Source organism: Muscardinus avellanarius (assembly GCF_963383645.1).
Source record: "Muscardinus avellanarius genome assembly, chromosome: 17".
In the NCBI taxonomy this organism is placed as follows: domain Eukaryota; kingdom Metazoa; phylum Chordata; class Mammalia; order Rodentia; family Gliridae; genus Muscardinus; species Muscardinus avellanarius.
The window spans coordinates 54823293-54839296 of NC_137803.1; the positions used below are offsets into that span (position 1 = coordinate 54823293).

At 51.6% G+C, this 16004-nt stretch overlaps 1 protein-coding gene across 1 annotated transcript in view; it reads right to left on the reverse strand.

Annotated features, from left to right (window-relative positions):
* EMILIN2 (elastin microfibril interfacer 2) overlaps positions 1 to 11751 on the reverse strand; it is a gene marked incomplete at both ends in the record, with an annotated part of 45006 nt that extends 33255 nt beyond the window's left edge. Inside the window, 2 exons of the mRNA XM_080714419.1 lie at positions 10823 to 10945; positions 11651 to 11751. Of these exons, the coding sequence (XP_080570545.1) occupies positions 10823 to 10945; positions 11651 to 11751 (224 nt within the window). The remainder of the gene's footprint in view (positions 1 to 10822; positions 10946 to 11650) is intronic.
* Positions 11752 to 16004: the final 4253 nt, after the last annotated feature.

Consider the following 16004-nt stretch of genomic DNA (forward strand, 5'->3'; position numbering starts at 1 on the left):
CTCTGCAAGATCTGTGGAAAAGCTTCAGTGAGCAGAAAAACAAGCGGCAAGCTCCCCCGCTTGGGTTTAGGAGACATTTTTAAGTCCTTATCTCATGATCCTCTAACACTGTCCCTGTGGGACAGGGAAGCAACCTCCAGCCAGGGAAACTTCAACGGCCTGTGTGATTACAGACTGAGAGCTAATCTCCCTAAAAGGAGAGCCTAATGAGTCACCCCGGGGCTGAACCTGCACCCCTGAGAGCGCGGCGAGGGGAGAAAGCTGGTCAGATGCTGAGAAGTCTGAGCGGTCCTCCTGCATCCACATGACCAAGTACTGGGGTTGCAGGCCTGCGCGGCCACACCCGGCTCAGGCTGGCCTCTTTCTCTCTCTCCCACTTCCCCAAATGCAAAATAGAATACACTGTCCTTACGGGCCTCATGGCCCGCGCCTGTAATCCCAGTACTCAGGAGGCTCAGACTGGAGGAGGGTTCCAGGTTCAAGGGCAGCCTCGGCAAGTAGTGAGACTCTCATCAATCTAACGAGACCCTGTTTCCAAGTAAAAATAAAATAGGCCTGGGGGGTGTAGCTCAGAGGTAGAATGCCCCTGGGTTCAATCCCCAGTGTCACACAAAAAAAATAAATAAGATAAAGTGAAATACATTGTCCTGAAAAGCTGACACGGCAAAGCATAATTTGGGGGCGTATCCCCTCATCTTTTGTTATTTTCTTAGGTGGGAAAATTCTCAACACAGCTGGGTCACTCTAAATGACATGCCCTGCAAAGTTTGCCTTCGGCGGCATTTTCTAAGCAGGAATTCGGTTCATTTCAATCCCCCCTGCTTGAATTCAACATCCATCACCCCTTTAAAACAGGAAGAAAAGAAGGAAACCTCTGGACCCGTTTAGATTTAATCACTCCATTCGTTCTTCAGGGTGAACTGCGCCACAGTGAAACCATCCCGCTCCTCCCCGAGCCTCTCGGGAAAATGGCTCCGCGTGGGGACACGGGCTGCTTTTCGACGCCATTTGATCAAGTGTTTCGCTCTTACTCTTAAGCCCAGATGGAAACAGTTAATTCTGAGAAGTAAAAAAAAGTCATGGAAAAGCCGGGTGTGGTGACACATGTCTGTAATCCCAATACTCGAGAGGCTGGAACAGGAGGGTCACAGATTCAAGGCTAGCCTCAGCAACCTGGCAAGGCCTTGTTTGTAAATAAAATAAAAAACGGCTGAGGGTGTAGCTCAGAGGTCCAATGCCCCTGGGTTTCATCCCCAGACCCGCAAAAAAGAAGAAAAAGAAAAAAAGAAAAAAAAAGAATTAGGGACAGGGGCTAGAGCTCGGTGGCGGAGTATGCGCAGAGCACGCACATTGTGTTCAGTCCCCAGTGACAGATGACAGCCAGCTGACAGCTACCTAGCTACATCAAGAGGTGTACTAGTGGTGGGGCGAGGAGCACCTGGTGATCAGTACTAGGCATCTGGCTAACCTTTCTCCAGCGCCCACCACACGCCCACCCGCACCTGCAGCGGCAGTGAAAGGCCACAGTACGTACGGCTTCGCTGCTGGCAAGCATTTCCTACAGAAACCACACCGCTGGCTCGACTTCCAAAGCCACCTCGGAGTTTCACTTAATTTTTAAATGTCGATGTTCAAGTATGCCATTTTATTAACTATCTTAGCCCACAGAATTATCTCAACCTTTAGCACGCCCATCTTTCTCGAACACATGGGCATTCACTTTAAATCCCAAGCCTTCAAAGCCAAGCCCCCCTGTGGGGTGGCAACACTTCAGACAGAGCAAGGTGCCCCCACCTCGGGGCCGGTGCCAGCCTTCCAAGTCCTTCCCGGGCCCCTGGCCTGGGCCTGCTCCACCAACCCTGCCATGCGGATGGGGGACGGGCCTTAGGCTCAGAGACTTGCCTACAGCCACACCGCGCTGCTACGACAGAGAGCCCAGGACAGCAGCCCAGGTCCGGCTCCCCTTCCAGAGCGCCCGCCCCGCCCTCGCCCTCGCCCTCTGGAGGCGGCAGCCTGGGGCCTGGCAGCGCCATCCCGCTGCCCTCGCCCACCTCCGTGTTCTGGCTGCCTCAGAATTTAGCCCAAGTACCGCGTGCCACTGTGGGTGGAAAGATCAATGCAAGAAGGTCAATTAATAGGAATAAGATTTTAACAAGAAGCAACCTGTTTCTCTTAATACCATAATCTCTCCTCTCTCTCTCTCTCTCTCTCTCTCTCTCTCTCTCTCTCTCTCTCTGGTGTGTATGTGTGGTGCTGGGGATTGAACCCCGGAGGTGTTCTACCTCTGAGCTACATCCCTGCCCCTATTTTGTTTTTTATTCTGCAATACAGTCTCACTAAGTTGCTGGGCATCTCACTAAATTGCTGAGGCTGGCCTCCAACTTGCAGTTCTGTCTCAGCCTCCCAGGTCCTGGGGTTACAGATGTGCACCACCACACCCAGCCCATAACCTCTCTTTGAATCCGATTTTCTCCAAGACAAAAAAGAAAAGAGAGTAGAAAAGGGGGCCCATAAAGATAAGTTCTTTTTTTAAGACAGCCACCTTCTTTCCCTCCCAATCTGCTGATCCAGCAGTGCTGAGAAGAACGAATGTTAAAATGTTCTAGAGATGGCTCGCCATCTCCTGGGAGCCCAGGAGGGAAGGAGCAGGCGCCCGAACACGCGGAGGGAAGGTCGGTGCCCTAGGAGAGGCTCCGAGACGTTGGGAAGGCACAGGCCCCAAAGCGGAGCCGCAGCCAGCCGAGGCTCTGGCTTGGCGGGCCTCTGCCTCCGCAATTCGTCCTCAGGAGATGCCGCGTTACCTTCCGTGCCAGGAGCAAGGCTCCCAACAGCCAACTGTTGGCAACACTTCTGCAAAGAGCTGAAGGGGGCCGGGCGCGGTGGGCACGCTTGTCATCCCCGCGCTTGGGAGGCGGAGGCAGGAGGATCGCGCTGGTTCGGAGCCAGCCGTGCTGGCGTTAAGAGACCCTGTTTCCAAATAAAAAAATATAAAACAGGTTTGGGAGAGTAGCCTGGAGATAGAAGGGCTTCCAGGACCTCAGTACCACCAATAAATAAATAAATAAATAAATAAATAAATAAATAAATAAATAAATGAATGCTGAAGGGGGCGTGGCAGCGCATACCTAATCCCAGTGCCTGGGAGGCTGAGACAGAAGGATCACAGGTTTGTGGCCAGCCTCAGCTACTTAGTGAGGCCCTGTTTCAAAAATAAAAAATAAAAAATAAAAAATGGGGCTGGGGGGGATAGCTTGAACGTAGACTGCCCTGGGTTCCATCCCCAGTATCACAAAAATACATACATACATGCATACATACATACGTACATACATACAAAGTGTTGAGGGTGGAGCTCAGCGGTAGAGTGCACTTGTAAATACCCAGTAACACACACACACACACACACACACACACACACACACACACACACACACCCCTGAAGGGAGGAAAATTCCCCAAAGTTACAGACACAAAAGGCACTTTTTGAATTGGATGAAAATCAGTTCCACAGTGGTGAAGGACACATGAAATCGGCTGTAGAAGATGTCAGAGGTAATTCCTTGGTCATTGTTATTGTTGTTTTGCTTTTCCTTAGCCTTACGTGTTCTTTGCTTAAAAAAAAGGAAAGGAAAGAAGCCGGGCATGATGGCGCATGCTTGTAATCATAGCATTCGGGAGGCTGAGACAGGAGGATCACGGTTCAAGGACAGCCTCAGCTAAGCAGTGAGGCCCTTTGTAATTCAGTGAGACCCTGTTTCAAAATAAAGAATAAAAAATAGGGCTGGGAGCTGGGTGTGGTGGCACACACTTGTAATCCCAGCATTTAGGAGGCTGAGACAAAGGATGGCAGTTCGCAGACAGCCTCAGCTACACAGTGAGGCCCTTTGCAACTCAGTGAGACCAGGTTTTTTTTTTTGTTTTTTTTTTTTGTTTTTTTTTTTTTTGGTGGTACTGGGGTTCCTGGAAACCCTTCTACCTCCGGGCTACACTTCCAGACCTACTTTTTCTTAATATTTATTTGGAAACAGGGTCTCTTAAGCCAGCAAGGCTGGCTTCAAACCAGCGTGATCCTCCTGTCTCTGCCTCCCAAGCGCGGGGATTACAAGTGTGCACCACCACGCTCGGCTGTATTTTAAGAGCTAATTGGAAATTTTCTGCCCAGATGCAAAGGCACGCCAAGCTGGGTGTAGAGCAGACGCTGATTAAGCCCCAGTCTGGTTGTGGTGTTGGAAAGTAGGAAACTCCATGCCTGTAATCTCAGCCACTTGGGAGGCTGTGGCAGAAGGATCGAAAGTTAGAGGCCAGCCTGGGCAATTTAGCAAGACCCTGTTTCAAAATAAAAATAAAGGGCTGAGTTTGGTGGTGCACGCTTGTAATCTCAGCATTCAGGAGGTAGAGACAGGAGGATGGAGGTTCGCTGACAGCCTCAGCTACTTAGCGAGGCCCTTTGCAACTCAGTGAGACCCTGTTTCAAAATAAAGAATAAAAAATAGGGCTGGGAGTGTAGCTCCGAGGTAGAATGCCCCTGGGTTCCATCTCCAGTACCACACAAAAATAAATAAATAAAATAAATAAAAATAAAAATGACTGGAGCTGGGCATAATGTTTATGTTTCAAAATAAAAAAGGGCTGGGGTGTAGCTCAGTGCCGGAGCACCCCGGGGTTCCATCCCACCTAGGAATCGCCCAGCCCAGAGTCCACATGAGCAGACCAGCCAGCCTGTGCATCTGGGGTCCCCCAACATCCTTGCCAACAACACAGAAGCTCCGTGAACCGGATGGCTCCAAACGCCAAGAACCCAACAGCTGTCGGCGAAGCAGCAGGTTCTGTGACGATCTGGAATCACTGCAGTGAACCATGAATGATGCATGAAAAAACAACGGAAGAAAGAAAACCTAGGCCCAGCACAATACAGAGAAGAAAGGAAGGAAGCCAGCGCGGTGGCCACACCTGGAATCCCAGCACTTGGGAGCCGACAGGAGGACCGCAGGTCCAAGGACAGCCTCAGCGAGTCCTGAGATTCTCGTCAACCTAGCAGGACCCTCTTTCCAAATAAGAAATGAAACAGGCCCAGGCGTGGTGGCGCACGCTTGTAATCCCAGAATTTGGGGAGGCTGAGACAGGAGAATCGTGGTTCACAGTTACTTAATGAGGCCCTTTGCAACTCAGTAAGACCCTGTTTCAAAATAAAAAAAATAAAGCCGGGCGTGGTGGCAGCATTCGGAGGCTGAGACTGGAGGGTCGTGGTTCACAGAAAGCCTCAGCTACTTAGTGAGGCCCTCCGCAACTTAGTGAGACCCTGTTTCAAAATAAAGAATAAAGACTAGGGCAGGAGGTGTAGCTTGGAGGTCAAATGCCTCTGAGTTCCATCTCCAGACCCACAAAAATAAAATAAATAAATAAATACACTAAAAAATCGGGCTCATAGGTAGAATGCCCCTGAGTTCCATCCTAAACACCAAAAAAAAAAAAAAAAAAAGACAACGGGGCGTGCTGGTGCGCACTTGTAATCTCAGCGCTTGAGAGGCTGAGACAGGAGGATCGCACAGGTTCAAAGCCAGCCTCAGCTACTGAGTGAGGCTCTAAGCAACTTAGTGAGACCCTGTTTCCAAATAAAGTATAAAATAGGTCTAGGAGTGTAGCTTGGAGGTAGAAAAGCCCCTGGGTTTCAACCCAGTACCACAAAAAAATGAATGAAAGAAAGAAAGAGGAGAAAGAAAGGAAGAAAGGAAAGAAGGGAAAGAAAGAAAGAAAGAAAGAAAGAAAGAAAGAAAGAAAGAAAGAAAGGAAGGAAGGAAGGAAGGAAGGAAGAAAGAAGGAAAACAGGGCTGAGGTGTACCTTGGAAGTAGAATATCCCTGGGTTCAATCTCCAGTACCAAAAATAAAAAATAAGGAAGTAAATAAACAGATGAATAAATAAATAATAAGAAAGAGAAGAACCGTCTCCATCACTGGTCCAGCCACCCAACCCCAGCAACAAGAGTCCAGGGTGCTGCAGGAAATGGCGGCCGCGCCTCTGCCCTTCCCATCTGTGCCCACACCCGAGGGCGCTCACGCCACCTGTGGGCGCGGTGTGGGAAGGCTCAAGGCTTGAAAACCACGCGGCAGCCTTGGATGCAGCCTCCACTTCTCAAAACAACAGAAGACACGGGTCAGGGAGGACTCCCCACCTGTCAACGACGCCCTCCAGGGAGAAAGTCCCAGCCCAGGCAGCTGGGATCCAAGTTGCCAACCTGCCCAATACCCCCCTCAAAGAATTCCAAGTCTTCCTAAATCCTCATCGAGCCAGCCCAGGACCGCAAGGGGGCCTCTCCACACTTCCACGCAAACCCCAGCGATGGGGACCCGGCGCTGCGGCTCGCTCCCGGCCTTCACCAAGTTGGCCATGCCGGCCAACTGCCGCCGGCTTCTAGGTTCTCATAAAAATTTTTAAATTTTTCTTTTTCTTTTTTTTTTTTTGCAGGTCTGGAGATGGAACCCAGAGGCATTTGACCTCCAAGCTACACCCCCTGCCCAATTTTTTATTCTTTATTTTGAAACAGGGTCTCACTAAGTTGCAGAGGGCCTCACTAAGTAGCTGAGGCTGTCCGCAAACCGCGATCCTCCAATCTCAGCCTCCCAAATGCTGGGATTACAAGCGTGCGCCACCACGCCTGGCTCTTTTTTAAATTTTCAACGCATTGAAGTGTGTGTGTGTGTGTTTGTGTGTGTGTGTGTGTGTGTGTGTGTGTGTGTGTTACTGGGGATGGAACTCAGGGGCTTTTCTCCCTCCAGGCTATACTCCCAGACCTATTTTATGTTTTATCTGGAAACAGGGTCTCACTAAGTAGCTGAGGCTGGCTGTGAACCTGCGCGATCCTCCTGTCTCAGCCTCCCAAGCGCTGGGATGACAAGCGTGCACCACCACACCCGGCTTGCAATGAAATTTTCAGATTTGGCTCTCTTAACACGGAAGTATAAAGAAAAACAATTATTTCAGAAAAAAAAATGCTTAGATATACCTTGAGAATTTGGATTAAATAGAGTAACTACCATCCCAACGATCCATCTTAGGAACTGACCACGGAAGACACAGCCTTTCTTTTCTTTTCTCTTTGAACCCAGGGCATTCCACCCCTGAGCAACACCCCCAGTCCTGTTTTATTTTTTACTTTGAAACAGGGTCCTGCAAGGTTGCCCAGGCTAGCCTCACACTGCCTCAGCCCCCAAGCAGCTAGGATGACAGGGTGCAGCACCACGCACACCTGAAGACAGGCCTTTCCTGTGAAGTGACCCTCCTCACATCCAGTGCATGGGGGGGGTCCCTCATTTTAAGTTCTTGTGTGTATGTGTGTGCATTGGTACTGAGGACTGAACCCAGGGCACTCTACCAGGGGCACTCTACCATTCCTATTTATTTGTTAACTTACTCATTTTTATTTATTTATTTGGTATTGGGGATTGAACCCAGAGTCATTCTACCTCCACATTTTACCCCAACCTAATTTTATTATTATTTTTGTTAATTTTTCATTTTATTTATTATTTATTTATTTATTTATTCTTTGGTGGTACTGGGGATGGAACCCAGGGGCCTTCTACCTCCGGGCTACACTCCCAGACCTATTTTATATTTCATTTGGAAACAGGGTCTCTTAAGCCAGCTGAGGCTGGCTTCGAACCTGCACCATCCTCCTGTCCCAGACTCCCAAGTGCAGGGATTACAAGTGTGCGCCACCACGCCCTGCTAATTTTATTATTTCTTGGGAAATAAGGTCTCACTAAGTTGCACAGGGCCTCTCGCTAAGTTGCCGGAGCTGGTTTCGAACATGTGATCCTCCCGTCTCAACCTCTCTCAAGTACTAGGGTTACAATGACAGGGTCCTGCCACTTTGAGGCTGACCTCAACCTTGCAATCCTCCTGCCTCAGTCTCCTAAGTACTAGAATTACAGGCCTGTGCCATTGAGCCCGGCTCCTAATTTTAAGCTCTTACATGATGCTAAATAGAAATTAGTAGTTATTAATATTTAAGGTTTTTACTAACTCATGGTCATGAGCTTTACGGTTTTTTCTTTCTTTTCTGGAAACACACTTCTAACACCAGCGACAAGCTTCCTGGTGGTGACTCAGCTCAGGCTGCCTGTGCAGTCCTAAGTGGCTGGGCTGACAACGAGTATCACCCTTCAAGCAACTGACCTAACAGCCTCAACCATCAAATGAAAATGGGCTCGAGTGATACAGTGCATTGCGTCGGCACAAAACGATCCCCGAAAGGTGAGGTTTGGGGCGGATGCGCGCACACTCGCGCACCACACACAAGCCATTCTCGACAGGCCGTGGGAACCGCCTTCCATAAAAGAGGCTGGGGACGCTCTCGGCAGCTGGGTGCTGTGGGGTGTACTGAAGGCGCAGGCGACGACCAGGCACACCCTGCATTCCCTAGGGTCAGAGGGCGCCTGCATCTGGAGAGGCTCAGTTGCCGTCTCCTTCTCCTACAAAAAGGGGACGGCGAGCTGAGCACAGTGGTGCACGCCTGTAATCTCAGTATTTGGAGAACTGAGAGAGGAGGTTCACGGGTTCGAGGCCAGCATGCGGAAATTTAGCAAGACTATTTCGAAATAAAAATTAATGGGCTGGGGGGGTACAGCTCAGAGGTAGAATGCTCTCGGGCTCAATCCCGAGGGGCGCAAATAAAAGGGGGAACAATGATGTTCAACTTGAAGGGCTATTGCAAGAACAAAATGAGCTCGAATAGGGGGAGAAAAGTCCTCACACAGCCCTGGCACAACAAGCTTCCTTACAGCAGCAGCAAAGGGATTACCCACTGCGCCTGTGCATCCGTCAACATCTGCTTTCACAGAGGATCCGAATTCACAATCCGGAACCTAAGGCTCTACGTGTGTGCAAACAGGGCGTGGCTTGCAGCCTCCAGGAAACGCGCGTGCCCGGAGGCTGCGGGTGCCCAGGGCTCTGGAGGGGTAACAAGTGCTAATACTTGGCTGAGTCCCTCTGCCCACCTCCTGATCCCCAGAGAACCCCCTCAGCCTCTGAGGCATCCATCTCTTCCTGCAGCTTCTTGGCTCTGTCCCCACATAGGCAGCGTTTTTTGTTACATTAAATGATTCTTAGCTAAATGATTCTTAGCGGGGCGTGGTGGCGCACGCTTGTAATCCCAGCATTCCGGAGGCTGAGACAGGAGGATGGCGTAGACAGACTCAGCTACTGAGTGAGGCCCTTTGCAACTCAGTGAGACCTTGTTCCAAAATAAAGAATAAAAAATAGGGCTGGGGGCGTATCTCCAAGGTAGAATGCCCCTGGGTTCCATCTCCAGTAACACACACACACACACACACACACACACACACACACACACACACACACACAACATATATATAGAATATGTATAACAAAATAACTTTTTCCTAGCTAACCATTTTTCATTTCAAACCAATCCATTCAAACAATGTTGACTACTTAGCACTTGGTCCCTGTGAGAATCCGCCCTGCTCTGTCCCTCCACTTGGGGACGCTGACCCTGGGCTGGCTGAGGAAGTGCATGCCCAGCTAAGGGGGTGACAGTCCGGTATCCCGCCACCTATCCAACTGTGTGACCGGCTCTACGTGACTCAAGGTCAGCCTTGCCCTCCCGTCAGAGCCCTGCTGAGCCCCCAGTCCCGGGGTCCAGTGCCCCTCCCCCTCGGCGTTCACTGTGTGCCTCCCCACAAACGCCTGCTGCCTTCTCTGCTGTAGTGTCAGCTGTGTTCTAAGACAAACGGCGCATTCTCAGTGGAGAACAATCCCCACGTCACAACAGCCTTCATTCACGGCGGCCCATCTTCCGACGTCCGACTTGCACAAAAGCCTGGTGACAGTCGAGGGAGCGTGACCTGTTGGGCGCGATCTGTGCCCGTGGCGTGGCTTCCTCTTTTAAGATGGCGAAATCTTTATAAGCAAAAAGATGATTAATTCTTCCCCTTGCTTTTTTTTAATATACTGATTTTTAATAGTGAACCTGGGGTCACTCTACCTCTGAGCTACACTGTCAGCCATAGTTTATTTTTTCTTTGGAAACAGGGTCTAAGCGGCTCGGAGTCTCACTAAACTGTCGAGGCTGGTCTCCTAATCTGCGATCCTAAAGTCTCAACCTCCCCAGGACTGAAATTACATATTTGTGCCACCATGCCCTTGTCTTTAAGGACCATTAACCACCTAGCGAATCCCCAAATTTAACTTGAGAAGGCAGTTTGTGTGTGTGTGTGTGTGTGTGTGTGTGTGTGTGTGTGTGTGTGTGTGTGTGCAGTACATGCCACACACCTCTAGCCCAGTTTTATTTTTTATTTTCAAACAAGGTCTAGCTGAACTGCTGAGAGCCTAAGTTGATGAGGCTGGCTTCAAACCTGTGCTCCTCCTGTCTCAGCCTCCCAAGTCCTGGGATTACAAGCGCGCACACCATATCCGGCTGAAAAAGTAGACTTCTAAGCAAAACATTCCTGCTACTGTTAGTTTAGAGATCTACCATACTGAAGAGATCGGTTTTAGTGGGAGCACTGGGACCGTGCCTGTGTTGGAACACTCGCTGGCCAAACTTCTCAGCTAATCCTACATCCAAACGTTTTCAGCAGTGCGCATTTTGGAATCTTCCGCGGCCCCCACGACACCAGTATGGATCTAATTTGGTCCAGCTGCTTTATGTTATCAATGAAACCGAGAGAGAGGAGTGTGGGGTGCGCTCATCCTCCCCCAGGGCCCGGGAACCTCAGACTCCAGCCCCGAGCGTCCTCCGCGTCCACTCCTCGGGGTCTGAGGGTGCTGCCCCCACCCCGCCCCGGCCCAGGACTCACACGAGCGCCGACGGGCAGGGCTTCTGGCCCCAGGCACAGCTGTACTGCGCCTGGACGAAGCTCTCGGCTCCCTCCTGCACGGCGCAGCTCACGTTCCTGTTCACCACGAAGGCGCACCAGTGCCTGGGGGCAGAGCGGGGTGGGTGAGGTGGGTGAGGCCGGCGAGGGCCGGGGGCGCGGGCGCGGGGCCGGGGAGCCGCTGGGCAGAGCGGGACCCCGCGCCCGTCGGCGCCAGCCGGGAGGAGCAGGGCGCGGGGTCGGGGCGCAGGGTTGGGGGTCCGGGATCCGGGACGCGGGGTCCTAGGCGCAGATTTCGGGATATGGGGCGCTGGGTTCGGGATCGTTTTCCGGATTTTGGGGTCCGGGACCCGGGTTTCTAGTTTCGGGACGCAGGGTTCGAGGTCGGGGCGCGGGTTTCGGGGTCCGAGGCGCAAAGTTCGGGGCGCAGGGGTCTGGGTCCGGGGCGCAGGGCTCTGGGTCCGGGGCGCAGGGTTCGTGGCCGGGTTTGGGGGTCCGGGGCGCAGGGTTCGTGGCCGGGTTTGGGGGTCCGGGGCGCAGGGTTCGTGGCCAGGTTTCGGGGTCCGGGGCGCAGGGTTCGTGGCCGGGTTTGGGGGTCCGGGGCGCAGGGTTCGTGGCCGGGTTTCGGGGTCCGGGGCGCAGGGTTCGTGGCCGGGTTTGGGGGTCCGGGGCGCAGGGGTCTGGGTCCGGGGCGCAGGGTTCGTGGCCGGGTTTGGGGGTCCGGGGCGCAGGGTTCGTGGCCGGGTTTGGGGGTCCGGGGCGCAGGGGTCTGGGTTCGTGTCCGGGTTTCGGGGTCCGGGGCGCACTTACTTGCTCCGGGCGCGGGGCGCGGGCTGCGGGCCCCCCAGGCACAGCCCCGCGCCGCCCAGGGCCAGCAGCGCCAGCGCCCAGCGCGGGCCGGGCGGCCGCATGGCGCGGGCTGGGCGGCCGAGGCTCGGGCTGGGCTCCGCGGCTCGGCTCGGCCCGGCTCCCGGCCGCAGTGACGCCCGCCTCCGGGCGCCGCCCTCTTATTTCACTTCCCTCCGCGAAACGTGACTCCGGCCGCCCTGCGCCCCCCGCGGGGCGGTCGACCCCCGCCGGGTCCTGCGGTGCTCGGCGCGGTCCCGGGGCTCCCGCTCGGCGCCGCCACTTTCTTTGGGGATGAAGTGACCCCGCCAAAGAATGTTAAACGCCGCCACCGCGGCGGTGCCGTGCTCTGGGGATGGCACGCAGGGGCGGTGCACCCCCGAGCTACCCCCCTGCCCTATTTTTTAGTCTTTTTAGTTTTTGTTTTGTTTTGTTGGTGGTACTGGGGTTCCTGGAAACCCTTCTACCTCCGGGATACACTCCCAGACCTATTTTATACATACATACATACATACATACATACATACATACATACATATACTTTTTAGATTTGGAAGCAGGGTCTCTTAAACCAGCGCGGCTGGCTTCCAACCTGCACGATCCTCTTGTCTCTGCCTGCCAGGCGCGGGACTACAAGCGTGCGCCACCACGCGCGTCTTTTTAGTTTTTGAAACAGGGTCTCACTGAGTTGCAGAGGGCCTCACTAAGTAGCTGAGGCTGTCCACGAACCGCGATCTTCCTGTCTCAGCCTCCCAAATGCTGGAATTACAAGCGTGCCCACCACCCCCAGCTTACTGCTCCACTATTAAATAAAGCTGTGGGTTCCTTTTATTTAATATACCTTTGCCTGTGTCGTCGGGCCTTCAGATTTGTAAAGGGAGAGAAAGAAAAATGTCTAAGTAGAAACTTTACAAAATCCATGCAGAAAATTATACCATGTCAGAGCGGGAGTGGTGGCCGTAGGCTTGTAATCCCAGCACATGGGAGGCTGAGACTGGAGGCTCGCGGTCTGCAGACAGCCTCAGCTACTTAGTGAGGCCCTCTGCAACTCAGTGAGACCCTGTTTCCAAATAAAGAATAAAAAATAGGGCTGGGGGTGTAGCTTGGAGGTAGAATGCCCCTGGGTTCTATCCCCAATACCAAAAAAAAAAAAAAAAAATTGGACTGGGGGTGTGGCTTAGAGGTAGAATGACCCTGCATTCCATCCCCAGTACAAAATATATATTTATATATATACCATGTCAGGACACAATCTGCCCATGAACTTTCTAAATGGAAGACCATGCAAATAATGGATTGAAGTCATTCCAGCCTTCAAAAGAGCCCAGCTGCTGCGGGGAAATAACAAAAAAAAGATAAAAAGCTTCTGGTGTAACCCAATCTGGGTCTTTCTGTGAGACTCCACAGCCGCCCTGTCCCCACGCCACGACGTCCCTGAGGCAGCCTGTCCCAGGAAAGAACTGGACAGCGATGAAGGAAAACCCGGGGCATCCGGAGCCTCGCGCCCGCCGGCAAGTCTCCACTTGGAAAGTGCAGTGACCCTGCAGGCCGCCTTCATCTCAGTTCTTGGGAGGCCCGAGCGAGGACCTCAGGTTCCAGACCAGCCTCAGCAGCACAGCAAGGCCCTCAGATACCTAGCAAGATCCTGTCTCAAAATTTAAAAAAATAGCCACGCGTGGTGGCGCAGGGTTGTAATCCCAGTACTTGGGAGGCTGAGACAGGAGGATCACAGGTTCGTGGCCTCAGCTACTACTTACTGAGGCCATTCACAACTTAGTGAGACCCTGTCTCAAAGAATAAAGAATAAAAAATGGGGCGCCATCACCCTTACGGGCACCCCCTTCTCCTCCTCCGCGCTGCCTATGGAGGTGGCAGCCGTCTCCCACTTGGCACAGTGGCCGTCCTCAGGCCCCTCATGAAGCCTAAGATTGTCCATAAAAGGACCAAGAAATTCATCTGGAAATTCAGCGGAACTGGCGGAGACCCAGAGGTACTGAGCACCAAGTGCGGATACGATTCAAGGGCTAGATTTTGATGCCCAACTTCGGGTACGGGAGCAACAAGACACCAAGCACAAGCTGCCGGCGGCTTCCAGAAGCCCCTGGTCCACAACGCCAAGGACCTGGAAGGGCCCAGATGCGCAAAGAACCTTCCTGTGCGAGATTGCCCACGTCTCCAAGAACCGCAAAGCCCTCATGGGAAGAGCAGGCCCGCTGGCCAGCAGAGTCACCAACCTGACACCAGGCTGAGCAGCCAGGAAAACGAATAGACACCACCAGCATGCTTAAATAAAGCTACAAACACTTAAAAAGATAAAAAAAATAAAAGATGGGGCTGGGATTAAAAAGACAAAAAAAAATGGGGCTGGGATTAAAAAGATAAAAAAATTAAAATGGGGCTGGGATTAAAAAGATAAAAAAATTAAAATGGGGCTGGGATTAAAAAGATAAAAATAATAAAAAAGGGGCTGGGATTAAAAAGATAAAAAAATAAAAAATGGGGCTGGGAGCCGGGCATGGTGGCGCACGCTTGTAATCCCAGCACTCGGGAGGCTGAGACCAGAGGATTGCAGTTCCCAGACAGCCTCAGCTACTTAGCGAGGCCCTTTGCAATTCAGTGAGACCCTGTTTCAAAACATAGACTAAAAAAGAAAAAAATTGCCCTGGGGGTATAGCTCAGGGGTACAGTGCTCCTAAATTCCATCCCCAGTACCACACACACAAAAATACGGACCTGGGATTACAGCTCTGAGGTGGAATGCTCGTGGGTTTAACTCCCAGTATTGAAAAAAAAAAAAAGACAAATAAAATAAAATAAGACTGAGGGTCTAGAAAGTCCCTGTGCTCAATCTCCACAATACACACACACACACACACACACACACACACACACACACAGCCAGGCATTTGGCGCACATTTGTGATCTCAGGACTTGGGAGGCTGAGACAGGAGGATGGCTGTTAATGGGCAGCCCCAGCTACTTAATGAGGCCTTCTGCAATTTAGTGAGTCCTTGTTTCAAAATAAAGAATAAAAAAGAGAGCTGGCCTTGTAGCTCAAAGGTAGAATGCCCCTGGGTTCCATCCCCAGGACCATAAAAAGAAAAAGAAAGAAGAAAGAAAGAAGAAAGAAAGAAAGAAAGAAGCCAGGTGTGGTAGAGCATGCTTTTGTAATCCTAGTACTTGGGAGGCTGAGACAGGAGGACCGCAGGTTCACAGCCAGCCTCAGTGACTTAGGCCCTCTGCAACTTAGTGAGACCCTGTTTCAAAATAAAGAATAAAAAAATCAGGCTGGAGGTATAGCTCGGAGGCAGAATGCCCCTAGGTTCAATCCCCAGCACCACACACACATAAATAAATAAATAAATAAATAGTAATCAAGAAATGATTTATGGCATATGAGACGTTATGCATAGTTTGTATGCAAACATGCCATTTTATTTAATTATTAGTTTTTTATTGGTGCCTTATGATTACATCAGATAATAGGATTTTTTGTTAATGTTTACATATGCACATAATATGTTCTGTCGACTTCACCCCCCAGTGCTACATGTCATTTTAATACAAGGGGCTTGAGTGTCCGCAGCTTCAGTATCCATGCGCGTTCTGGGATCAAGTCCCCACAGATACCACTGTCCAAACGCATTTATTCAGGGCTACGTAACAGGATTTCCAGTGGCATTTATCAGTAAGTCATTTCATTCTGAGCAGCTGCTGCATGCTAGGCGTTCGGCAAAAATACTGAAAACCAGAGATGGGGATGTAACGCCGTGATAGAGCCCTGGCGCAGCATCCGTGAGGCCGAGTCCCATCCGCAGTACCTCAAAAAAAGAAAGAGAAGAAAGGAAGGAAGGAAGGAAGGAAGGAAGGAAGGAAGGAAGGAAGGAAGGGAGGGAGGAAAGGGAAGGAAGGAAGGGGGGAGGGGAAGGAAGGAAGGGGGAGGGGAAGGAAGGAAGGAAACGAAGGAAGGAGGGGGGAGGGGAAGGAAGGAAGGAAGGGGAGGGGAAGGAAGGAAGGAAACGAAGGAAGGGAGAGAAAGAAAGAAAGAAAGAAGGTAGGTGTGGTGGCACTCGTAATCCCAGTGCATGGAAGGTGGAGACCAGGAAGATCGTGGTTCGAGGCCAGTCTCAGCTACTCAGTGAGGCCCTCTGCAAATTAATGAGACCCTGCTTCAAAGTAAAAAATAGGAGCCGGTCGTGGTGGCGCACACTTGTAATCCCAGCATTTGGGAGGCTGAGACCAGAGGATCCCGGTTCGTGGACAGCCTCAGCCACTTAGTGAGGCCCTCTGCAACTCAGTGAGACCCTGTTTCAAATA